This window comes from Schistocerca serialis, chromosome 8, assembly GCF_023864345.2.
Source record: "Schistocerca serialis cubense isolate TAMUIC-IGC-003099 chromosome 8, iqSchSeri2.2, whole genome shotgun sequence".
NCBI lineage: Eukaryota > Metazoa > Arthropoda > Insecta > Orthoptera > Acrididae > Schistocerca > Schistocerca serialis.
In genome coordinates this window covers 561,892,735-561,918,414 of record NC_064645.1, presented here as the reverse complement: position 1 = coordinate 561,918,414, position 25,680 = coordinate 561,892,735, and the positions used below count along the sequence as shown (strand labels likewise).

Sequence of the window (25,680 nt, the reverse complement as noted above, 5' to 3'; positions counted from 1 at the left end):
ATAACCACGCAGTTGAGCGCCCCACAAACCAAATGTCATCATCATCTTCGTTTCCCGCGTCGAGTATACGAGAACACGGAACTGGTGGCTTTTATGTGTATACAGGACCCATGTAACGCCAGAGACACACGTCAGTGCTTTGCTTACGTTCTGCACGGTTTCATTACCTACCACAACAAATTTCAGCCCTCTGTGTCATCAATAACATGTGATAGAAATAGTAAAAGGATAAACATGCCTCTGACGCCTCGGAACTGAAAGGGGCAGGCAGCTGACCTTTTTGACGCAGTCTGCAACCTGCTCGACTATGTAGTTGCACAGCTCTACCAGCGCTCAGCGAACCGTGTGTGTGTGTGTGTGTGTTGTAGGGTGGGCATCCAGCTGTCGCACGTGGGCGCCTGCGGCAACTCGTCGGCGCAGCGCGAGAACTGCCCCGTGTCCTGCGACAGCGCCCCGGTGGACGGACCCGTCTGCGCCTCCGACGGCAACGTCTACGCCAGCTCCTGCCGCATGAAGCTCGCCACCTGTGGGTAAGTCTGGCTGTCTACTTCTACATAAATACTGCGCAAACCCCCGTACGGCATGTGGCCGAGGGCAAACCCGTACCACTACTAGTCATTTCCCAAATAGGCGAGGGAAGAACGACTGTCTATACGCCTCCGTTGTTGTTCTTGTTGTTGTGGTCTTTAGTCCTGAGACTGGTTTGATGCAACTCTCCATGCTACTCTATCCAGTGCAAGCTTCTTCATCTCCCAGTACTTACTTCAACCTACGTCCGTCTGAATCTGTTTAGTGTATTCATCTCTTGGTCTCCCTCTGCGATTTTTACCCTCCACGCTGCCCTCCAATGCCAAATTTGTGATCCCTTGATGCCTCAGAACATGTCCTACCAACTGGTCTCTTCTTCTTATCGAGTTGTGCCACAAACTCCTCTTCTCCCCAATGCTATTCATTACCCCCTCATTAGTTATGTGATCTACCCATCTAATCTTCAGCATTCTTCTGTAGCAACACATTTCGAAAGCGTCTATTCTCTTCTTGTCTAAACTATTTATCGTCCATGTTTCACTTCCATAGATGGCTACACTCCATACAAATAATTTCAGAAACGACTTCCTGACACTTAAATCCACACTCGATGTTAACAAATTTCTCTTCGTCAGAAACTCTTTCCTTGCCATTGCCATTTTATATCCTCTCTACTTCGACCATGATCAGTTAGTTTGCTCCCCAAATACCAAACCTCCTTTACCACTTAAGGTGTCTCATTTCCTAATCTAATTCCCTCAGCATCACCCGACTTAATTCGACTACATTCCATTATCCTCGTTTTGCTTTTGTCGACGTTCATCTTATATCCTCCTTTCAAGACACTGTCCATTCCGTTCAACTACTCTTCCAAGTCCTTTACTGTCTCTGACAGAATTACAATGCCATCGGCGAACCTCAAAGTTTTTATTTCTTCTCCGTGAATTTTATTACCTACTCCGAATTGTTCTTTTGTTTCCTTTACTACTTGCTCAATATACAGATTGAATAACATCGGGGAGAGGCTACAGCCGTATCTCACTCCCTTCCCAACCATTGCTCCCCTTTCATATCCCTCGACTCTTATAACTGCCATCTGGTTTCTGTACAAATTGAAAATAGCCTGTCGCTCCCTGTATTTTACCAATGCCACCTTCAGAATTTGAAAGAGAGTATTCTAGTCAACATTGTCAAAAGCTTTCTCTAAGTCTACAAATGCTAGAAACGTAGGTTTGCCTTTCTTAATCTTTCTTCTAAGATAAGTCGTAAGGTCAGTATTGCCTCACGTGTTCCAATATTTCTACGGAATCCAAACTGATCTTCCCCGAGGTCGACTTCTACTAGTTTCTCCATTCGTCTGTAAAGAATTCGCGTTAGTATTTAGCAGCTGTGACTTATTAAACTGATAGTTCGGTAATTTTCACATCTGTCAACACCTACTTTCTTTGGGATTGGAATTATTATATTCTTCTTGAAGTCTGAGGGTATTTCGCCTGTCTCATACATCTTGCTCACCAGATGGTAGAGTTTTGTCAGGACTGGCTCTCCCAAGGCCGTCAGTAGTTCTAATGGAATGTTGTCTGCTCCCTGGATCTTGTTGCGACTCAGGTCTTTCAGTGCTCTGTCAAACTCTTCACGCAGTATCGTATCCGCATGAACCGTCGTGTCTTATCTTCGTAGTCATTACGCGCAATTTATGTTGGAGGCAGTAGAATCGTTCTACAGTCATCTTCAAATGCCGGTTCTCTCAGTTTTCTCAATAGCGTTTCTCGAAATGAATGTCGCATTCCCTCCAGGGATCCAGTTTTTCCCATTTGACGTCCTGAAGCATGTCCGTAAACCAACAGCCTTTTGAATGGTTTGATGCGGCTCGCGACGAATTCCTCTCCTGTGCCAACCTCTTCATCTCCCAGTAGCACTTCCATCCTAAGTCCTCAATTATCTGTTCTATGTATTCCAATCTTTGTCTTCCTCTACAGTTTTTGCCCTCTGCAGCTCCCTCTAGTACCATGATGTCTTAACAGGTGTCCTATCATTTTGTCCCTTCTCCATGTTTTCCGCATCTTCCTTTCCTCTCCGATTGTGCGCAGAACCTCCTCGTTCCTTACCTTATCGGTCCACCTAATTTTCAGCATTTGTCTGTAGCACCACATCTCAAATGCTTCGATTCTCTTCTGACCCGGCTCTCCCACAGTCCACGCTTCACTACCATACAGTACAGTGCTCCAAACGCATATTCTCAGAAATCTCTTCCCGATAATAAGGCCTATTTTTGGTACTAGTAGACTTCTCTTGGCCAGGAATGCCCTGTCTGCTTATGCAATTCTGTTTTTGATGTCCTCCTTGCTCCGTCCGCCATTGGTTATTTTGCTGTCTACTTTATCTACTTCATGACCATCGATCCCGATGTTAACTTTCTCGTTGTTCTCATTTCTGCTACTTCTCATCACTTTCGTCTTTCTTTGGTTTAATATCAGTCCGTATTCTGTACCATTAGACTGTCCATTCCATTCAGCAGATCATGTAATTCTTCCTCACATTCACTCAGGATAGCGATGTCATCAGCGAATCGTGCCATTGATATCATTTCACCTCTAGTTTTGACTTCACTCCTGAAGCTTTCTTTTATTTCCATCATTGCTTCTTCGGTGTACAGACTGAACAGGAGGTGCGAAAGACTACATCATGTCTTACACCCTTTTTAATCCGAGCACTTCGTTCTCGGTCGTCCACTCTTATTATTCCCTCTTGGCTCTTGTACATATTGTATATTACCCGTCTCTTCCTATAGCTTACCTCTCGAACCTACCCGTAACAGATCTAGCCGCCTGTCTCTGAACTGCTTCCATGTCTTCCTTTAATACGTCCTTCTACGGGTCCCAAACACTCGAGCAGTACTCAAGAGTAGGTCGCACTAGCGTACTATATAGTGTCGAATTTTCTCAATAGACCGAAGTCGACCATTCGCCTTCCCTACCACCAGCCTCACATGCTCGTTCCATTTCATATCGTTTTGCAACGTTACGCCCAGATATTTAAACGATGTGATTGTGTCAAGTAGGACATTGCCAATGCTACACAACTGGCCATTAAAATTGCTACACCATGAAGATGACGTGCTACAGACGCGAAATTTAACCGACACGAAGAAGATGCTGTGATATGCAAATGATTAGCTTTTCAGAGCATTCACACAAGGTTGGCGCCGGTGACGACACCTACAACGTGCTAACACGAGGAAAGTTTCCAACTGATTTCTCAAACATAAACAGCAGTAGACCGGCGTTGCCTGGTGAAATGTTGTTGTGATGCCTCGTGTAAGGAGGAGAAATGTGTACCATCACGTTTCCGACTTTGATAAAGGTCGGATTGTAGCCTATCGCGACATTGCTGCTCGCGTTGGTCGAGATCCAATGACTGTTAGCAGAATATGGAATCGGTGGTTTCAGGAGGGTAGTACGGAACGCCGTGCTGGATCCCAACGGCCTTGTATCACTAGCAGTCGAGATGACGGCATGGCTGTAACGGATCGTGCAGCCACGTCTCGATCCCTGAGTCAACAGATGGGGACATTTGCAAGACAACAACCATCTGCACGAACAGTTCGACGACGTTTGCAGCAGCATGGACGTCTCGGTCACCTCTTGTTCGCATTGACGGCACTTTTAACAGTGGACGTTACATTTCAAATGTGTTACGACCCGTGGCTCTACCCTTCATTCGATCCCTACATTTCAGCAGGATAATGCACGACCGTATGTTCTGTACGCGCCTTTCTGGATACAGAAAATGTTCGACTGCCGCCCTGGCCAGCACATTCTCCAGATCTCTTATCAATTGAAAACGTCTGGTCAATGGTGGCCGAGCAACTAGCTCGTCACAATACGCCAGTCGCTACTCTTGATGAACTGTGGTATCGTGTTGAAGCTGCATGGGCAGCTGTACCTGTACACGCCATCCAAGCTCTGTTTGACTCAATGCCCAGGCGTATCAACGCCGTTATTACGGCCAGAGGTGGTTGTTCTGGGTACTGATTTCTGAGGATCTATGCACCCAAATTGCGTGAAAATGTAATCACATGTCAGTTCTAGTATAATATATTTGTCCAATGAATAACCGTTTATCATCTGCATTTCTTCTTGGTGTAGCAATTTTAATGGCCGGTAGTGTATATCCGAACATAACGGGTTTGTTTTTTCTACTCATCTGCATTAGCTTACATTTTTCTACAATTGGAGCTAGCTGCTATTCATCACACCAACCAGAAATTTGGTCTACGTCATCTTGTATCGTCCTGCAGTCACTCAGCTTCGACGCCTCACCTTACACCAAAGCATCATCAGCAAATAACTGTAGATTGCTGCCCACCTTGTCCGCCAAATAATTTGTGTACACAGAGAATAATAGCGGTCCTGTCGCACTTTCATGGGGCACTCATGACGATACCCTTATCGTTAATGAACACTCGCCGTCGAAGACAACATAGTGGGTTCTATTACTTAAGAAATCTTCGAGCCATTAACATATCAGTGAAACTACTCCATATGCTCGTACTATCTTTAACAGCCTGCAATGGGGCACCGTGTCAAAGGCTTTCCGGAAGTCTTGAAATATGGAATCTACCTGTTGCCGTTCATCCGTAGTTCGCAGTATATCATGTGAGAAAAGGACAAGCCTAGTTTAGCACAAGGGATATGTATGTCGCCAATCAAGATCTGTTGTTATGATAAGTCACTCCAGTTCCGCAGACTGCCAGATTCACGACCCCCGTGGGCGCACGGTACTCATTTTGTGATTTGAGCAAGGTCGCAGGTACATGGCTTCATTTTATGTTTGTACATGTAGCGAATTCTGGCTAGGTAAGAGTTACGCCTTCTCATCCTGCGCCAATCCCTAGGAGTAGTAAGGGTGTCTTACTCCCACAGTATGTATGGAGGGTGACCAGAAGCAGTCTGAAAAGCTTGTAAGCGCGCTGCAGGGTACGTTGCGCAGAGAAATTGTTAAGAAAATAACCGATCAGGCCGTTGCGCGCAAATTCAAGCGGCCCGCCAGATACAATAAGTAGCGCACGAGATTACTGAGCCTTTGGGTCGGGTTCTATCCCTAATACTGTCTCATGTCCAATCTTTGAATCGCTCCCTTGTTGAGTTTTAAGAAACCAAATGAAGAATGCGTTTGGCGACACCGTCCTTAGCGGGCAACGGCCTGACTGGATAACTTAAATGCTAATTAACTCGGGAACGGCGCAACGTATCGAATTATTTTCTTAATAATTATTTCTCAACACAACCTACCCTGCGAAACCTTTACAAGCTTTTCACATTGTTTCTTACCACCTTGTATACGAATAATGATTCACTTATATACCAAATGTTTTTATAATTATCTTAGGCGTTCCTATGTTATACTTTTATGTCCCCCGTTTTCAGCCGCATCTTCAGCCGCATCGGCACTAGGGCTGTCTTACCATCACAGTATTTTTTTCCCAGATAGCAAGTGGTGTGTTTTCACCAAAAGGAAAGCACGTTTAGAAGCTATCTTCACTTATCGCTGTCTACAGTTGCCTGCCAGGCTGTTTAGCAATATACCCGCATTACAGCACTGCTGTGCGGCTTGCTGATCGTTGTCTTGAAGGGGTAATATGCTTCTGCGCTGAGCAACAAAATTAAAGGATCGCTTTTTCGAAACCTCGTTATTGTTTCCCATTGCGGTGCATAAGTTTGAAATTTCGCTCAAAGGTCACTACAATCTTCCTCTGTGATGGTACACAACCGTGCCACCCTGCGACCTCACCCTCGGACACAGTGACGCTTCAAACAGCAAAGAGACCACACATTCGGGAAAAATGGCGAGAGCTTAGAAATTTATTTGAGTCAGAACCGCAACATCCAGCGCTGAAATCACGCTGATTTCTTATGCGTGGCCGACGAAAACATTCGAGCCACATCGACGTCCAGAATCGAGACGGGGATGCATCACAGAGCCCTTCCCTTAGCGCATTGATTCACCCACATTTCACGGTCTAAAACAACAGTTCGCAGTGCGATTAGGAACAGGAGGTTGTTCTTGACAAATCTGGATAATTTTGCCACCCCATAGGCATTTCAGCCCTCCTCTGTGGACATTACGGGGCTGCAACCCCACGTGATGGCACCCCTTCGGAATGTAGTGTGATACCATGATTTGCTGTGTCTTAAGGGGCGGAACCACTAGCACCGTTCAAAACAGTTCCATGAAATCTGAATGTGATTCGAAGCAGAAAAGTGTTTTTATGGTTTTCTTATCCCTCCTTTTTCGCGTCTTCCTTTGGCGTGATCACGGGTTAGTTCGACATTGGCACAAGCGAAATTAAAACGTGCTCCTCTGAGACCAACCAGTTCGCAACACCCTCGTGCCACCCACGAACCTGTCCTAAACACGGTAAACGTGTACCTGTCAGAAACTTCAGCGCTGCGGCTCCTCTGGTACCAGAACGTAGGTCAACTTCACCTAATGTTGTCGAAGGGGTTGCCTAACCCTCAGGCCATACAGCAATCTCGCTGCCTGTACAGGCGTCGAAATTTCTGACATGTACAAGTTTAACGTGCTCAAGAAAGGTGCGTGGGTGGCACCTAGGGTGTTGCCGAACTGAGTGGTCTCAGAGGAACACGTTTTAATCTCGCATGTGCCTATGTCGAACTCTCCCGTGATCACGCCAGAGGAGGGTGCGAAAAAGGAGGGATAAAAAAACCATAAAAACACTTTTCTGCTTCGGATCACGTTAAAATTTCGTCGGGTGATCTTGAACGGTCCCTAGTGCTCCCAGCCTATATGGCACAACAGAAATTTCTGTCACCTACGCTCTAAAGAAGTGAGTCAGTGTTGTTGCAGCCCCACGATGCCGTTGGAGTAGGGTTGAAACGCCAAATCGAAGGGGGGGGGGGGGGGTAGGGGGGATGCCAGAGGTGGCCAGATTTGCCAAGAACGTCGTCCTGCGGATTGTCGTTTTCGACCGTGATATGTGTGGGAATCAAAGCGCCAAGGGAAGGGGTGTTTTCCCGTTTACGTGATTCACATTAAGGCTGCACAAACTGCTTCGCACATTCACTTGCACTTAGTTACTTACAATGTGAACGATATATATACAATCTGCTATTGATCTCGTCATTGACTCAGACGACACAACAAGTCAAAATTATATTATCCAGCAGATTAACCAGTAGTAGCAGCCTGAAATTAAAACTGTTATGTATATTTTTGTCTTTTCATCAGAATGCTTTAGACGCCGTTACGTAAGGATCAGGTATTTAGTTAACATTCTTCATTCTCTTCTACACAAAACATATTAATATGTCAGAAAGTTGCTTATAATAAAAGTCACAAATTATGGGTGCGGGTAAATTTTCGTATTTAAAAAGTTGCTTTAGATAATAAAATGAAATTGATATTGTCGTTAAGTACCATCATCACAAAAGGTTGCACAAAGCGTCAGAACTGTAGGGTTGTTAGAGCTGCCCTTAATAATTCATAGTAATATAGATAATATTCACTCTCGGTTCAATGCATATACCCGGCTCGGCTCTAAGAGCGGGCCGAATCGCGTGTAACACACTGCATGTTACTCTGAGCGCGCAAAAGCATTCTTTGGTCTCGTGACTCGTCCAGTCTGGCAAGCTTATGATGGATTCCCTACTGGTGACGTACACTGCCAAGCCTCAAATCAGTCACGACATCAGTGGCGCCTAGGCCTTAAGAACATTTATCACTACTATCACGTTTGCTCATAATTCGATAAAAATTTCATTAACTGCAATGAGTTCATCAGGGTGTTACCGTATGTGTATCCAGCAGTGTAATTATAAAGGGTGGCTTTGATATTTATAGCGAAAACTGACACAGGTAAAAGTATACAGTACGGAATCAGGGACATTCCTGTAAACAAGGGTGTGCAGAAGACTTGCGAACATACGGCCGCGCCCTGGCACCGCCGTCAGTAGCAAGTACGGCCCTAGTTAGTACAAATCCGCCTGAAATGTAAAATTTTCGAGTAAGTTTCCCATCTAATCAGTTGCAAGTTTACTCATGACTCAGGGTACGGAAACGTGGTAAATGCTTGACATGCCGCCAGCACACTTCGCTGTTGGTGGAAGACATGTAATGCGCCAGTATGGTCCAAAGTATATCGGTCGAGCAGGACCCGTGCCGTAGCCTGCAAGATCACCTGACCTCAATCCTATGGATTTTTCCTTAATCACACCACACTTACACACCATTTCTTAAATACCGTAAAAGAGGAAGCGGCATGGAATCGTGGTTGGTAGTCACAATTTATCATTAAGACAATTTATTGACATTACGCCTTTTAAGGAATTTGACAATTACAAATTGTGGACGAGCCACTAGATAAAACTTTGCAAATATAGTCAGAAACCCAATGTACTGGGTACTCAAACAAACAGTACCTTATTAAGAAAACGGAATTACTGACAAACTTCAGAAATTCAAACTCTCGTATAGGATTTCGCTCAAAATACATATAATAAAAAGAATTGCCAGTAAAGGGTGACTTAATGACACTTGAACACTAGTGCCAAGCTAAGATCCAATTACATAACATAATAGAAGCACTCAAATAATAAACTACAGCAGAAACACTGATCTTTAAAAATAAATGTTCACGTGCTCAGACGTGTTAATAAAAAAAAATTACTAGAAAGAGCTGCACAAGGAATTCAGCGGATGCTATGCAGCTTAAGGTTTAGCCAATAGCCAATCCGTAATATTTAAGGAAACAGGTTCATATACGAACAGGTTAGATACAATATATACTTATATATCTACCAGCTTAACCCGCCTTGGCGGAAGGAAGATAACTACTAAACTTTGGAAGGTGGTATGTGATCAACTTCCGGTAGTGGCCAGGTTCTTAAACACTGCCAGGACTAGACCTCGGACGACATTTCACTCTCCGCTAAGGCGCTGGCACAATCAGAAGTTTCTGCCCGAAGACAAAGACATTCCAACAACTCTGAAACATAGAAACAGTCGGCAGAACCTTTGACTCGATGTATGGGTAATCGTGTAAAGGAACACGTTACACTACTGACAAAATCGCAACTTTGTCCTTAAGTATTTTACACATAGACAACTGTATTAACAGAGTGCAGACTTTGAAAACGCCAACATAAAATAATTTGATTACAAGAGACACAAAGCCTATTAAAACTTCTGTGAAAACTTTCAAATAACGGCCACCATTTAACTAGGCCAACTGAACTCTTCCACACCATCTTAAAGTTCGACTATGAAACTCTCACCGCAATAATAAAGTTTAATTGGCTCTGAGTGCGTCGGTCAACAAAACACAATTACGACCACTTACTTCATATCACGTACAGAATACGGGGGAGCGGGTTCCACGGCTTCACCGCCTTACTTCAAATTTTGTTCTCAGCGAAGTCACAGAACTTGTATCTCCAAGCTGCCCATATCGCCCGACCAACTTCACACAACAACACGTAACGGTCATCACGCTCGTTCGGCAGCCGTTGACACTCGTCTCACAGCGAAAGTCACGAGATATAGAGGGTTACCCGTCGAAGGCTAACTACTAAATCGCTTCGCCCGCCAACCCGGAAAATAAGACACGCCAAAAGCGAGGATAGCTTAGCTCAACCACAATCGATCTCAACGATACATGACCAAAATAACATTGGCGCCAGCTCGACACGGCTCAGGATCATCGCAAATGTGAAGTGTACAGGGCTCCTATTCATATAGTTTAAGGACTGGAGCAGTGAGTTGTACAGTCAAGCTTTACCAGAGGGGGTTTGAAAGAATTCGCATCTAAGTGGAGATACCAGTTCAATGTGGCATCCAAATGCGAGGACAACCCGTGGAACACCTCCTTTAACGAGCACGGGTGAGCAGTAAGTTGTAACGTGTAGCGTGCTGAACTAGTACCGTATTTCTTGTTAAGTTAGACGATAGGTGAAATTGGTGCCCAAATACAAGGGGACTTGATTAAAAAGTTTACATTTAAAATATAGGGTGCTTAAAAATTAAACTGTCGCTACTCGAGAGGACCCACCATGATAAACGAGTACTCTTAGGACCATGAAAATTTCTAAACATTCGTAAGGACATGCGGGAGAAGAATAACAAATAAATCAGTAAAAGAAACATTTAAATTTCCACGTGAGAGGAAAACATTTGTTAATTGCGTACCAAGATGACGACCCAGTTAGAAACATTGTTGTGTGACGACCATTTGCGTCCACAACATCCTGGAACCGCACTAGAGACTGCTCTACTGCCGCCCGAAAGAATTGAGGCGGGATGTTGGCTACCTCCCTCGCTACACTCATCTACTGTCCCATTGACAAGCCCTGTCCTGCACTTAAGCCCACAGCCACAAATCACACGGGTTCAAATGTGGCGATCTTTGTGACCTCGCGGTTTGGAACAATCAGCCATTGATTCGGTGGCCGGCCGGAGTGGCCGTGCGGTTCTAGGCGCTACAGTCTGGAACCGCGTGACCGCTACGGTCGCAAGTTAGCATCCTGCCTCGGGCATGGATGTGTGTGATGTCCTTAGGTTAGTTAGGTTTAATTAGTACTAAGTTCTAGGGGACTGATGACCACTGCAGTTAAGTCCCATAGTGCTCAGAGCCATTTGAACCATTTGAAGCCATTGATTCGGTTTTCTCCAAGTGTATTACCGAGTAATAGAGTGACCTCACGAGTGATGTGAAATGGAGCTCCGTCGTGTATCAAAATAGTTGAGTCCAAAGCACCTCTCTCCCGTAGAGCAAGGATCACAGCGAAGCAGATCACAGTAACGTGTGCCGTTCATGCTGCATTTCCGTGATCCTTGGGGGTCAGAGTTCCTCAAAGAAAAACAGACCAATCATGAACTATGCCGCGAATCCCACCACAGAGTGACGTGTTCACTATGCAGGGAAACTTCAAGAACGTTCGTTAGCAGTGGCGATCCCAAATGCGACAATTGTGAGTGTTCACTGACCCAATGGGTGTAAAGGCACACTAATACTTGTGTTTCAACCGTACGTCACCGTACCAGCGCCAGCTCCTAAAGGCAACTCATGACACTAACAATGCAAATCCTTCAGCTCACAGCCTCAACATCGTTCCTACGAAGTTGAGTAAATAAATACACTCCTGGAAATGGAAAAAAGAACACATTGACACCGGTGTGTCAGACCCACCATACTTGCTCCGGACACTGCGAGAGGGCTGTACAAGCAATGATCACACGCACGGCACAGCGGACACACCAGGAACCGCGGTGTTGGCCGTCGAATGGCGCTAGCTGCGCAGCATTTGTGCACCGCCGCCGTCAGTGTCAGCCAGTTTGCCGTGGCATACAGAGCTCCATCGCAGTCTTTAACACTGGTAGCATGCCGCGACAGCGTGGACGTGAACCGTATGTGCAGTTGACGGACTTTGAGTGAGGGCGTATAGTGGGCATGCGGGAGGCCGGGTGGACGTACCGCCGAATTGCTCAACACGTGTGGCGTGAGGTCTCCACAGTACATCGATGTTGTCGCCAGTGGTCGGCGGAAGGTGCACGTGCCCGTCGACCTGGGACCGGACCGCAGCGACGCACGGATGCACGCCAAGACCGTAGGATCCTACGCAGTGCCGTAGGGGACCGCACCGCCACTTCCCAGCAAATTAGGGACACTGTTGCTCCTGGGGTATCGGCGAGGACCATTCGCAACCGTCTCCATGAAGCTGGGCTACGGTCCCGCACACCGTTAGGCCGTCTTCCGCTCACGCCCCAACATCGTGCAGCCCGCCTCCAGTGGTGTCGCGACAGGCGTGAATGGAGGGACGAATGGAGACGTCTCGTCTTCAGCGATGAGAGTCGCTTCTGCCTTGGTGCCAATGATGGTCTATGCATGTTTGGCGCCGTGCAGGTGAGCGCCACAATCAGGACTGCATACGACCGAGGCACACAGGGCCAACACCCGGCATCATGGTGTGGGGAGCGATCTCCTACACTGGCCGTACACCACTGGTGATCGTCGAGGGGACACTGAATAGTGCACGGTACATCCAAACCGTCATCGAACCCATCGTTCTACCATTCCTAGACCGGCAAGGGAACTTGCTGTTCCAACAGGACAATGCACGTCCGCATGTATCCCGTGCCACCCAACGTGCTCTAGAAGGTGTAAGTCAACTACCCTGGCCAGCAAGATCTCCGGATCTGTCCCCCATTGAGCATGTTTGGGACTGGATGAAGCGTCGTCTCACGCGGTCTGCACGTCCAGCACGAACGCTGGTCCAACTGAGGCGCCAGGTGGAAATGGCATGGCAAGCCGTTCCACAGGACTACATCCAGCATCTCTACGATCGTCTCCATGGGAGAATAGCAGCCTGCATTGCTGCGAAAGGTGGATATACACTGTACTAGTGCCGACATTGTGCATGCTCTGTTGCCTGTGTCTATGTGCCTGTGGTTCTGTCAGTGTGATCATGTGATGTATCTGACCCCAGGAATGTGTCAATAAAGTTTCCCCTTCCTGGGACAATGAATTCACGGTGTTCTTATTTCAATTTCCAGGAGTGTAGTTTTCCGTCTACTCTAGCCCAATAACTTCCCTGCGCAATTGCACATTTGTACTAAGTAGGACAGTATTTTGTACTGAAGTTGGTGGCTTGAAGAGCCAGACAATTGACGCGTAACATACTGTATCTTAATTTACACATGCAAAAGCATTCTCTGGCCTCGTAACTATTGAGTCTGGTAAGCTTCTTGTAGTTACCCTAATGGTGATGTATATTGCTACGCATCAAGTCCATCAGTACAGCATTGGTGCCTAGGCCTTAACAAAAATTAATCAGTACTATTTTGATTACTTGTGGCGTGTGTGTTACAGGCAGGGCGTGGTGCGCGCCGACAAGAAGTTCTGCCAGACGACGCGCCACTGCCGCGAGTCCTGCTGGAGAGTCTCCAAGCCCATCTGCGGCTCCGATGGCAAGATCTACAGCAACTCCTGCCGCATGAAGGCCAAGAACTGCGGGTGAGTACGCGCTCTCTCTCTCTCTCTCTCTCTCTCTCTCTCCCAACCTGAACGTTCCACGGCTCTGGTATTTAGATTATGTGCACGGAATGATCTGTGCCCGCCGTTACGTTGGTTTATGGGGGTCCACCCCTGACTTTCACCCTTAAGGAATATCTTTGGCAGCTGATCGCCACAGACAGACATGAGCGCTGCGACTTTGGCATCGTACTCCGTGTTCACTGTGCAACGGAATTAAACGATCATTTTTTCAGAACACCATAATTGTCTCCTATTGCGACGCACAAGTTTTAAATTTAAGTCAAAGGTGTCTACAACCTTCTTCTGTAACGGCGCAAAGGCGTGGCGCCCTGCAACGTCAACCTCGATCTCGACGGCGCTTCAAACAGCAAGAAGCTCAGTTCATGTGTCGTGTAAAATGCTTTAATGATATCATCTGGCTACCAAATTTCACCATAATTGTGCCGAACTACTCCGTAGGCGTGTCACACAATGGGAAGGTCGACACGCCCCCTCTTATCAACATTCGACTTCTCCTTTTGACGCCTCTGCAGTGGATGTCAGAACTGCCTCACCAAGCATTGAAACCACGTAGTTTTCTCATGGGTGACCGAGGAAAACATTTTGGACACACCCGCGCTCAAAATCGACACGAAAGGGCCTCAGGAGGAGGCATAAAGGGTGTCAGTGGAACTACCCTTCCCTTGAAACGTTGATTCGCACATAATTCGCGGTCTAAAACGGCAGTTCACAGTGGAATGAGCGGCAGGACGACGTTTTTGACGACCACTGACACTGTTGGCAACCCCGGACGTTCCAACCCTTGTCTAAGGATACTGTGAGGCCGTATCCCCACTGAACACGGTCGCGCCCCTACGGTGTGCAGTGCGATCACAATTTTTGCTCTCATGTAGAAGTTGGAACACTAGGACCGTTCACAACCGGTTAGTTGACGAAGCTTGAACGTGATCCCTACGAGCAAAAGGTTCTTACGTATTCTTAGTCCTTCTGTTTCGTGCTCTCCTGTGACGTGATTCTCGGAAGGGGAAGGGAAAGTGTGTTTGCAACATTGAAACTTACATGAATAAAACGGGAAAGATTCCCACTAAGATCCCCCAGTTACACAATACTCTCGATGGCATCCGCCCATCTTTATTGAGAATTTTTAAAATGTACCTGTACTGAGATAACCTGTGCAGTAGTCTAAGGCGCCTGCAGGCTGGCAATCTCTCGACATCCTTCCGATCCCAGATGCACTGCTACCAGGCGCCTAGGACTACTACATAGGTTGTCTCAGTACAGGTACATTTTTAAAATTCTCGCTAAAGATGGGCGAGCACCACTGAGAGTGTTGTATATCTGGGGGATCTTGGAGGGACCTTTGCCGTTTTATTCAATGTTGCACCCCCCCCCCCCCTTCCCCGCCCGCCCCCTCCCCAGTGATCACACTACAGCAGGGTCCGAGATAGGAGGGTTGAAAACGCATAAGCACCCTTTTCTGCTACGTATCCCTAGTGGTTCCATTCCGCATATCACAGCGAAAATTGCTGTCGTACTACCCTGCAAGAGAGTCACATCATGTTGAGTGGAGATACAGCCTCACAGCCTCCTTAGACAAGGGTTGAAACGTCCGGGGTTGTCAGCAGTGGCACTGGTCGCCAAGAACGTCGTCGTCTTGCTGCTCACCCACTGCCAACTGTCGTTTCCGACCGCGAAATGTGTGCGAATCAACGCTACAAGGACAGTGGTAGTTTGATTGACACCCTTTATGCCACTTCATGAAGCCTTTTCATGCCGATTTTGAGCGGGGTTGTGTCTGAAATGTTTTCCTTGGTCATCCGTACGAAAACTGCGTAATTTCAACGCTTGGTGTGGCAGTTCTGACATCCATCGCAGAGGCGTCAAAAGAAGGAGTCGAATTTTGATAAGAGGGGCAGTGACGACTTTCCCATTGTGTGGCACGCCCACTCTAGCTTTCGGCACAATTGCGGTGAATTTTGATGCCAAAGTGGCACCATTAATCCGCCTCAGACGACACATGAACTTCGGAGCTTTGGGCTTTTGTTTCCGCACGTGTCGACACGTTGCTGTTGGAAGCATCGTAGAACTCGGGGGCGACGTCACAGGGTGGCGCGCTTTTGCGCTGTTACGAAGGAAGTTTGTAAGCACCTTTGAGCCAAATTTAAAACTTCTGCATCGTAATGGAAGACAATTACGGCTTTTCGAATAAGTGATCCTTTAATTCTGTTTGCACGGTTTTTACACAGGGTGTCCCAGGAGAAATGGTCTATATTAAAACTATGATAGGAACGGACATTTGAAGCAAATCACTTCATATGATCATATGCCCTACTCCGAATGGTTTCTGAGACAGAATACATTTAATGTTTCTAGTTATTTATTTTCTGTATTACTCAACACAGTTTCAGGTTTAGATATGTACACCAGTTAGTAAACATTACAAAGTGCATTTAACAAAGAATCAATTGAAAAATTTGTACCTTTAACACCTCCACCTCTAAGCAGTATCTTACATCTCACATAACATCCGTTGGCTAGCTCACAATAAAAGTTCGAACATCCCACAGTCAATTTCACTGCATTTGTGCACTGTTGGGAAAAGACGTTGTGTTGCTTGTCTGAGTGCCTCTGCCTAATGAGGCAGCAGAGTCTATGATGCGACCAAGCAGTTCATCTCGTGTGTTCACCTTTCGTTTTTACATCTCGGTCTTCGTCCTATCCCATAAACGAGAATCTGATGATGTAAGGTCTTGCGATCTTTGATGCCAGTTAACTGTACTCGGGCTGAATCGCATAGGGGTTGAATTCTAGGTCCACTCCTCTTTCTCATAAATGTTTTCTATCTCGGAATAGTGCATTTGTCCATCTGAAATGTTTTGCTTCAAATGAGTGTTCCTGTCATATACCTGGATATTGGCCTTTCCTCCAGCGAAAACCTTTACAGACGTTTGCTTCATTTATATTTCGTACATTGTGTGTGAAACCATATGTTGGTGTTACCCTCCAGTCTGAGAAAATTGCAGCACATACTTTGCAAAAGAAGGATGTTGTACTAATACTGATAACTGAGTGCATCCTCTGTATGTGTCTATAGAACTCTGTCCTTTTCCAGATGTTTGTAATCATATCTGTCTGTACAGTTCTTTTGTCGCACTCTTTTTCCAGATCCCCTCATTCTGAATTGTCCCAGAGATGTTTCTCAGTATTTTCCTCTCTCCCTGACTTCCGTGCTTGTAGTATGCTTTCTTCTTTGGACATCGAGTTCAGTCCTATTTTCTGTATAATCTCTTCCAGTATTTCAAACATTCTGCTTGTGCTATTTTTCTGTACTTAGTTTCCATTGCGTGTTTGTCTGTGGACTATGTGACGATGGACTGCGTTTCTCCATACGATTTGTTTCTGGCTGAGATTTATAGTGGTGCTCTAGAGCTTCTTTGGCGTCTGTTCTGTTACTTGTTATAACAGTTACATCACCAACACATGTCATACACTTTTTATGTTGACTATTCTTTTCTTTTACTTCAATAGTTTGTGTACCATTAATAATTTATGAGCAGCAACTAGATCTTATGCTTATTATACATGACGCTGAAACCAAAATATAACATCTGCCATAACCAATAAGATAAAGATTTTATTTTATTTTCAAGTTTTTTTTCAGAGTTTGCACACAGTTTGTAAGTCATTTGCTACAAGCATACATTTAATTTGTTGGTGATATATTATATCAATATGGTTTACCAATGTACTATTTTTCTATAAATTTGTCATTTCTATTAAACCTGCTTAGTAAAGTACAAAATTTGGTAGATCTGTTGTGTCTAGGAATCCTGCCTACTCGGTTCACTAGACAATCAATCAAACAATTCGCATTAATGAGTTTTATTACAATAAGACAAATATAAACACTTAACTTTGTACATAGATGTGTCGCATGCAAAGACCGACATACAATATAATCAGTCTTCTTCAGCATAGTCAAACACAACTCTGTGCTACATAGAGATTCCTAACGAAGTGGCTAACGTTGACGCCGCTATCCAAGTGGGCTCCACCAGTCGGGCGCCGTGCTTATGTCCTCTTCACCTAGGGACCGCTGCTGTCGCGTTGTCGTCCTGGAAGGAGGTCGGTCAGCGTCCGATTGGCTGTCTTCTTCTCACAGCCTTCTCTTCCCTGTCGTCCTCGACTGGCGTTCCGGCGCTGACTTTACGCTGTAACAAAATCTATGTAGAAAAAATTGCAGACGTATAGTGTCATGGAAGGGGGTGTTGGTTGGGGAGGAGAGGATGCATAGCTTCGGCAATTCTGGCAGGAGGGAAGGTCACCCATACAACTCTGGTAGGAATATCCTGAAACTGTTTTCTCAGTTGTGTGTCCACGAGTGTGATCGTACACAGCGTATACAGTATGAGGTATGCCCGTAGTATCCCTGTGGAGGGGGCGGCAGCTGCTGCGTGCTGACGCTGTGCCGGCCCACTACACGTGTCCTCTGGTCCACAGGAAGCACGTGTTCGAGGTGCCGATGGCGTTCTGCGTGGCGGGCGACCGGCTGGCCTCGCCGTCCTCGGCCAAGGACTGCCCGCTGTCGTGCCAGGGGCAGCCGCTCAAGCCCACCTGCGGATCAGATGGCGCCGTCTACCGCAGCGACTGCGAACTGCGCATGCTCAACTGCGGGTGCGTAGCGTTCAGTCTCAGCCGTACCGACACGTAACCCCCTCTCTCTGACAACTAACTGCATACACCTCTCACTACCCGGCTGAACACTCTCTGTTCCCTCCTAGCCCCCACTTCCCAATCCGTACGGTAAACACACGGGACAAAAAATTACTAAACACTGACTCTAACCTTGACAGTGGCCGAGGAAGAGAGACTATACGTTTCTTCAGGTATTATTAGTGTATTTTATTTGGTGCTATTTATAAATGTCCTGCCACCTAATTACTAAAATGCGTCACGTCTTCCACAATGTTAAATTGTATACTCACTAACATGAAGCTTACTTGATTCCTTATTATCTTGACAAATTTAACGATGTTGCAGCTTGTAAGCTTAAAACAAATTAGAAAACGGAAATGTTTAAAATTAACAATTTATGTATTAAGATGATAGGAGAAAAAGAAGCTAGGTAAGAGTTTAGATTTGTAGAATGCCACCATCGATGCTGTCCAGGAGGGAGTACGTCAGAAAGACATTGGGCCTGTCAGTCTTGGACGTCCGCCAACCGATCTCCTACTAATTGCCACCTGAGGGCGAAGACCTCGGCAATGCTTGAGTCTCTCTACCTCAGACGGTGGGATCCTACATCTGGGTTAAGTCAATCTACACAGCAGCGTGTGCTGACTTCTCTTTCCACATTTCTCTTACAAAATGACTCTGAGTATTATGGGACTTAACTGCTGAGGCCATCAGTCCCCTAGAACTTAGAACTACTTAAACCTAACTAACCTAAGGACATCACACACATCCATGCCCGAGGCAGGATTCGAACCTGCGACCGTAGCGGTCGCGCAGTTCCAAACTGTAGCGCCTAGAACGGCTCGGTCACACCGGCCTGCTTTCTCTTACAGCTTATTAGATCTACAGCTTTGCTTCCACCGTTTTCCAATAGATGGCAGTAGAGGCAAGTGGTGTAGGATATATCATCTAAATCAACAAAATCGAAACGAGGTTGATGGAATGTAGCCGAATTAAATCAGGTGATGTGAGGGGATTAGATACTTAAAGTAGTAAATGAGTTTTATTATTTTGGAAGCAAAATAACTGATGATTGTCGGAGTAAGGAGGATATAAAATGTACACTGGCAATTGCAAAAAAAGCTTTTCTGAAGAAGAGAAATTTGTTTACATCGAGTATATATTTAGGTGTCAGGAAATCCTTCCTGAATGTGTGGAGTGTAACCATGTATGGAAGTGAAACATGGACAATAAACAGTTTAGACAAGAAGAGAATAGAAGCTTTTGAAATGTGGTGCTACAGAAGAATACTGAAGATTAGATGGATAGAGCACGTAACTAACGAGGAGATGCTGAACGGAAATGGGGAGAAGAGAAATTTGTGGTAGAACCTGACTTAGAACGGATCGGTTCGCAGGACACATTCCGAGGCATCAATGGACCACCAATTAGTACTGGAGGGAAGCGTGGAGGGTAAAAACCGTAGAGGGAGGCCAAGAGATGAATACAGTAAGCAGCTTCAGAAGGATGTAGGCTGTAGCACTTACTCAGAAATGAAGAAGCTTGCACAGGATAGAGTAGCATGGAGAGCTGCATCAAACCAGCCTTTGGACTGAAGACGAAAACAACAACATAAAACATTCAAACGGTTCAAATGACTCTGAGCACTACGCGACTTAACTTCTGAGGTCATCAGTCTCCTAGAACTTAGAACTAATTAAACCTCACTAATCTAAGGACATCACACACATCCATGCCCGAGGCAGGATTCGAACCTGCGACCGTAGCGGTCACCCGGTTCCAGACTGTAGCGCCTAGAACCGCACGGCCAATCCGGCCGGCCAACATAAAAGACAATGACCTGACTGACTGAATGACTCGTCAATGCTCAGCCCAAACCGCTGAGGATAGAAACTTGAACTTTGGAGGAAGGTGTGTATCTTATACTGTACGCATCGTTTAAGAAGGGGTTTTTCTAAATTCCAACATTAAGGGGGTAAAATAGGGAATGAAGGTTTTTTTTTTTAAAAAAAATTCGCTATTAAGGCAATTTTGAAGCTAGACCTACGAAAAATAGTATATGGTTACCCGGTCAGAAATAAAGAAATACATGTTTCATTAATTTTGGAAATTTAACCTTATGGGGGTGAAATATTGGATGAAAGCTTTTTTGAAAATATATCATTGTTAAAGAACTACTTGTATGTTTAAAGCTACATCTGTGAACATTGGTAATACGTGTTTCAGTGTTTCAGTGTGCAACGTCCCCTTTCAACAATTCTTACATGACTGTGCTTAACCTGACACACAATATTTTTAGCGCAACGCAATCTGACTTTCAAAATTCCCTACAAAAGAATGGCCCTGACTAACATTAAACTATACCTTTCACAAATCACTTACCTCACAAAAATCTTCGCTGCTCAAGCTACTGCAATACAGCGAGCGCCACTACTGCCAGCTAAATAAAAGATTCAAACTATGGAAGGCACTAACTACTGATAGGGATAGTTAGCAAATGAAAGATATTAATAGAGAACAAACAATGTATTTACCTTGATATCATCACAAGTCATAATATATATATCAGTTCATGACAAATTAGAAACCTCCGCCATCTCTCTCCCCACATCCACCACTGCTGGCGGCTCACCTCCAACTGCGCAACGCTACGCGCTGTTCACAGCCAGCTGCCTCTGCCCAACACTACAATGGCAGACAACAATGCACACTACCCACAGACTGCACACAGCACAGCCAGTGATTTTCATACAGAGGTGGCGTTACCAATAAAAAACCTAAACAGCATACTTACATAGAGAAAACATAAACAGCCTACTTACATAGCCCCCATGCTCCCCACAAAAAATTTTTTACAAATGGTGTTGGGCACTGGCCAATACAGATTTGACAAAAATTTTTCACAATTACAGTAACAAAGATATAAAATGCACACACTTATTGATACAATGTTGGTCAAAAGCTAAAATTTCTCACAGTCCATAAAGACAGTCCACATTGTTCATTACGGTAATCACAGGTTTTTTTTTTTTTTTTTTTTTTTTTTTTTTTTACAAAGTCTCATTAGTAAAAGAAAATGCACACGGAAGTAGTGGATTTCCATGCAGTCTTGAAGAAGTAGTGTTGTCCTTCCAATGGAAAGACAGTGCTGACTCGACATGCAGACAGGTAATGGGCCACAATGGAGCAAACCCACAGCAGAGTCATTCGAAGTTTTGAAGAGTATTGGTAGGTAGGTCATCACAGAGCAGACCCACTGGAGTCCTGGTAGATTGTGGTATTGGTGGGCCACCAGAGGTGCAGACCCACTGCAGTCCTTGTAGAAATAATGGCGTTGGTAGGTCATTATAGATGCAGACCCACTGTAGTCCTTGTAGAGATAATGGTATTGGTGGGCCACCAGAGGTGCAGACCCACTGGAGTCCTTGTAGAGACGGCCAGCAGCCATCTGTTGCGACTGTGCAGGTGCACAATCACCCTCGAAGAGTCTTGCGGAGAATATAGCAAGTCCATAAACCACCACTTGTGCACTCACAAAGTTTTTGGAATTGTCCTTAGAACCAACAATGCTGTTATCCAGTCCCTTGCAGAATTATTAACAAACGTGCAAACACTAACAGTCCCTACTTCTCACATATTGTCCATGTACTATGACCAACAGAAACGTGTGCAGTGAAATGTAACTAACAAGTTAATAATGTCATGAACTGGTGACAATTACAATTTTATAACATAAGAATACAATTACAAAGGTACAAAATACATCATTAAAGAACATAACAATACAGATAACATTTGTAGTAAAACAGGCTTTACAAAAGAATAGAAATAAACATATACATCAGTGTTACAAAAATAGTGGCATAAGTACATACATAAAATAATGAGAATAGTTTTCGAAACATTAATTTCACACATGAACATTGAAACAGAACAGAATTGTAAACAACTTTACAAAGAAAATAACATATTATTAATGCAACTTATATTTGAGGATAACAGTATTCCTCCTCATAGTGAATGTAGCTTAATATTAAAACAAAAAAGATTCTATGAAACAGTACACAGAGACAGGAAGAAAACAAATACTCAAGGGTACACAAACACATAGTGGGAAAACACAAAAGGAAAGGACAGGGTTCGTTTTCAGTGTGACATGTGGTACTGCGGTCCAACCCAAAACCTCATATATCTTTCCTCTTATTTCAACCTTTGCTTCCACCAAAAAAATCTTATCCAAGCATGCTTTCTGTATTCTGTTCATATTTCTTTCAAAATAATTATTTCTGATTGTACACTACTCATTTGGGCCCAAATCCTTTTTATATAACTTCGCAATGCATTCTTTACCTATTCTCCATAGTCAGTTTCTCATATAGTCTACCCCCTCTTAAGCTAACTTAAATCTACTGAGCTCAGATGCTAGACTAAGGGACGAGGCAATGCAGCAGCACAAAACAATTAATACAAACAGCAATGATAAAAAATACAAAAGGCAAAGCAAGCAGCAGCAGTTGTAATAACTTATATCAAAACATGACATAGCTCAAGCAGAAGAAAACATTACACTAAAGACAACAATGCAGATAAGGGAAATGTATATTCACATCTTAATGTCTATGTAATTAAAGTGGTGCACCACAAGAAGTTATTCTACCAAAAAGTTACCAATTACTTGAAAAGAAAATTATGAATGCAGTTACTAGTTCCTTCTTATTGTTCTTTCCTTTCCAAGTGCTCCTTTTTTAAAGAATGTGGATCATAAAATAATTATTTAATAGATCTGTTGACAGAAAGTGTTCACATTAGCAAATGCATTTTATTTTATAAAAGCAATGCTGCAACACAGCTGGAAAACAAATGTCAAATGAAATAAGCAACTATGAAAAGCAAAGCATAAAAATATCATTCAGTAGTCATGTGACATTTCATAAGTTAGTAGCTCTCAACTCTCGTAGAAAGACGCTTGTCGTAATCAGGTGTGCAGATGTACGAATATTTCCCATCAATTCATAAGCATTTCGGCAATTAGCACAAAGTGCGAGTAATCATATGTTTTCAAGTAACGAGGGTGTCGCATTAGCGATGAAAGGCACACCCTAATGGCTTGTTCTCCAGGTGTTTGACACGTCCCACGCCCCCTTTTTTTTTTCTACCTGTGCCGCTGAAAAGGGCTCGCAATAATGGCTTTTTCTCCAGGCGTCTGACACCGCTGGGTGCCCGCGACGCATTACGTGCAGGTGGTCACTTTGGTTTCCCACATCCTGTTTCACAAGTCAAGAGTCCCTACCCACTATTCATTACTCCTTACCTTATTACACATATACGTATCCATCGACACTCGTCAATATTTCGTCATTATAAATATGAAGCATATTCAAATAACTCATATAGCCTCAGCCTATTAATCATAAACATACCTCAACAGCATAGTACACATCGTCGTCGTAAAAATAACATCATAACACCTCAGTCAAATCTCAAAATTGTCGTAGCTTCCTCCAATAATTAAAAAAAAATTCTCTGCTCATGTCAAAAGTGTCATCTGCCTCAAACGTACTTTAAAATCATGATCTCATACCAAATACATCATTCAAAGCTCTCATAGTATCACAATGGTTCCGAAAAAATATGAAGAGTTCACACAGTACAGACAAAATACAATTTCGTAAGTGTGAAGTTATCCAACGGTGTAATTACGTAAACATCTGTCACTGATATAGTAAAATAAATGTTTGTCTCTCTCAGTTAAATGATCGGATAGCTGTGTAATTTGTGTGTTAGAGAAATATGGTACCGATGTGTAAAGTTGTATAAGCAAATACCATATTAGCTAGGGTTCCTTGTGCTTGCCAAACACATGGTACACAAAGTAAGCGTGTACCCCCCTGAGGATTAATGTAATTATACCCTCAGGTGTTACAGATTACAGCAATGGAATGAAATGTATCACGGAAAACTTTCTTTGTAATTAAAAAATCTTTAAAAATAAATGTTTCAAGTACAAAATTAATCACTCAAATACGTGTACTGTAGCGCTAAATGTGCGTCTTGTTGCAACATAATCTGTGTGGAAGTGTCGTAGTTATCGTCCTCCGAAAGCTAAGTTCTGCAGAAGCCAATGTACTTACCTCATGATAAACAAAAGTGAAATGCTTTGCGTAGAGATATCTTAGTTATTACGCTTATTGTTGTGATGATGAAAGTACTGTGCTGTAACGTATTGTTGTGCTATGGAAAAGGCTGTCTCCTTGTAGCTATACCACAAAAGTTACTAATAAAACATGTTTTGATTTCCAGAAGAATTCAGAAAACTGTGCAGATATAAAACAGATACACCGCAAAAGCAACATTGTAAATTGTCACTCATTAGTAGCGTCGTGATAAAAATCGTGTAGCTGTCACATAAACTAACCTCTGTGTCATCTGGTATCTCTCAGAAAGCACTTTAAATTCAGAATGTATTTTCAAATAAACCAAAATGTTGCATTAAAATCTCATTAGCAGTACTGGTAAATGTTCTAAGTATGTGAGCCTTATAGTCGTTACGTAATCGTGCAACAAACAAGCAAGAATGTACACACACAATAACACTGTGACGTCTGTTTACTATAACAATGCATTCGTCATTTCTGTTTAAATAAGTTCTCTTGGTTCTTGATTGGATATTTAACTTCAAACATTGTTGCATGGTAACAGTTTCTAAAGCATACTAGTAACGTGAAGTGAAACGTTTTATGGCAAAGACAAAGTTAAAAGGCAGATTATCTGTCAATAAATGGTTTTACATGAGAAATGTGGTGTAAACCTTTACTCTTCCTAGTACGCAGAGTTTCAACTTCAACGCAATTATCATGTGGTATACGTCGGATTCTGTAAGGTCCATTGTAAACTAGAAAGAATTTGTGACTCAAGTGTTTCTTCTTATGTGACAATGAATGAGCTTTAATGAGAACTTTCTGACCAATATACAACTTCTTTGCATTTGCTTTACCGTGTAGTTTTCTCCTTTTGTCTGCTGCAGATTTTATATTTTTAAGAGCCAAATCAATTATGTCTTTGTGTCGAAGTTTACGTGTATTCGGGAAAGGTACAAGCTCTCTGATTCTGTTCGATGGTTCTTCATTCTTCAGTACAAGGGTAGGTGGTAAAGCAGTGGAGTCGTGAGGCATTTCATTCAGCACGTTTTGAAATAAGTGTAAATATCTGTCCCAATGCTGATGCTTTCTGTGACAATAAAGTCTGCAAAGCTTATTGATTTCTTTCATAATCCGTTCAGACGGGTTGCAATGTGGTGAGTACAATGAAATAAAAACAGGTTTGATTTTATGGTTGCGAAGCATGCGTGACCAAACAGCAGATCTGAATTGCGGTCCGTTATCTGAAATGACTTTACTAACGTGTCC

At 44.0% G+C, this 25,680-nt stretch overlaps 1 protein-coding gene across 1 annotated transcript in view; it reads left to right on the top strand.

The window, feature by feature from the left end:
• LOC126416386 (agrin) overlaps window positions 1-25,680 on the top strand; it is a 354,777-nt gene that overhangs the window by 300,106 nt on the left and 28,991 nt on the right. Inside the window, exons 4-6 of the mRNA XM_050084069.1 lie at window positions 369-530; window positions 13,415-13,558; window positions 18,080-18,253. Coding sequence (XP_049940026.1) covers window positions 369-530; window positions 13,415-13,558; window positions 18,080-18,253 — 480 coding nt within the window. The remainder of the gene's footprint in view (window positions 1-368; window positions 531-13,414; window positions 13,559-18,079; window positions 18,254-25,680) is intronic.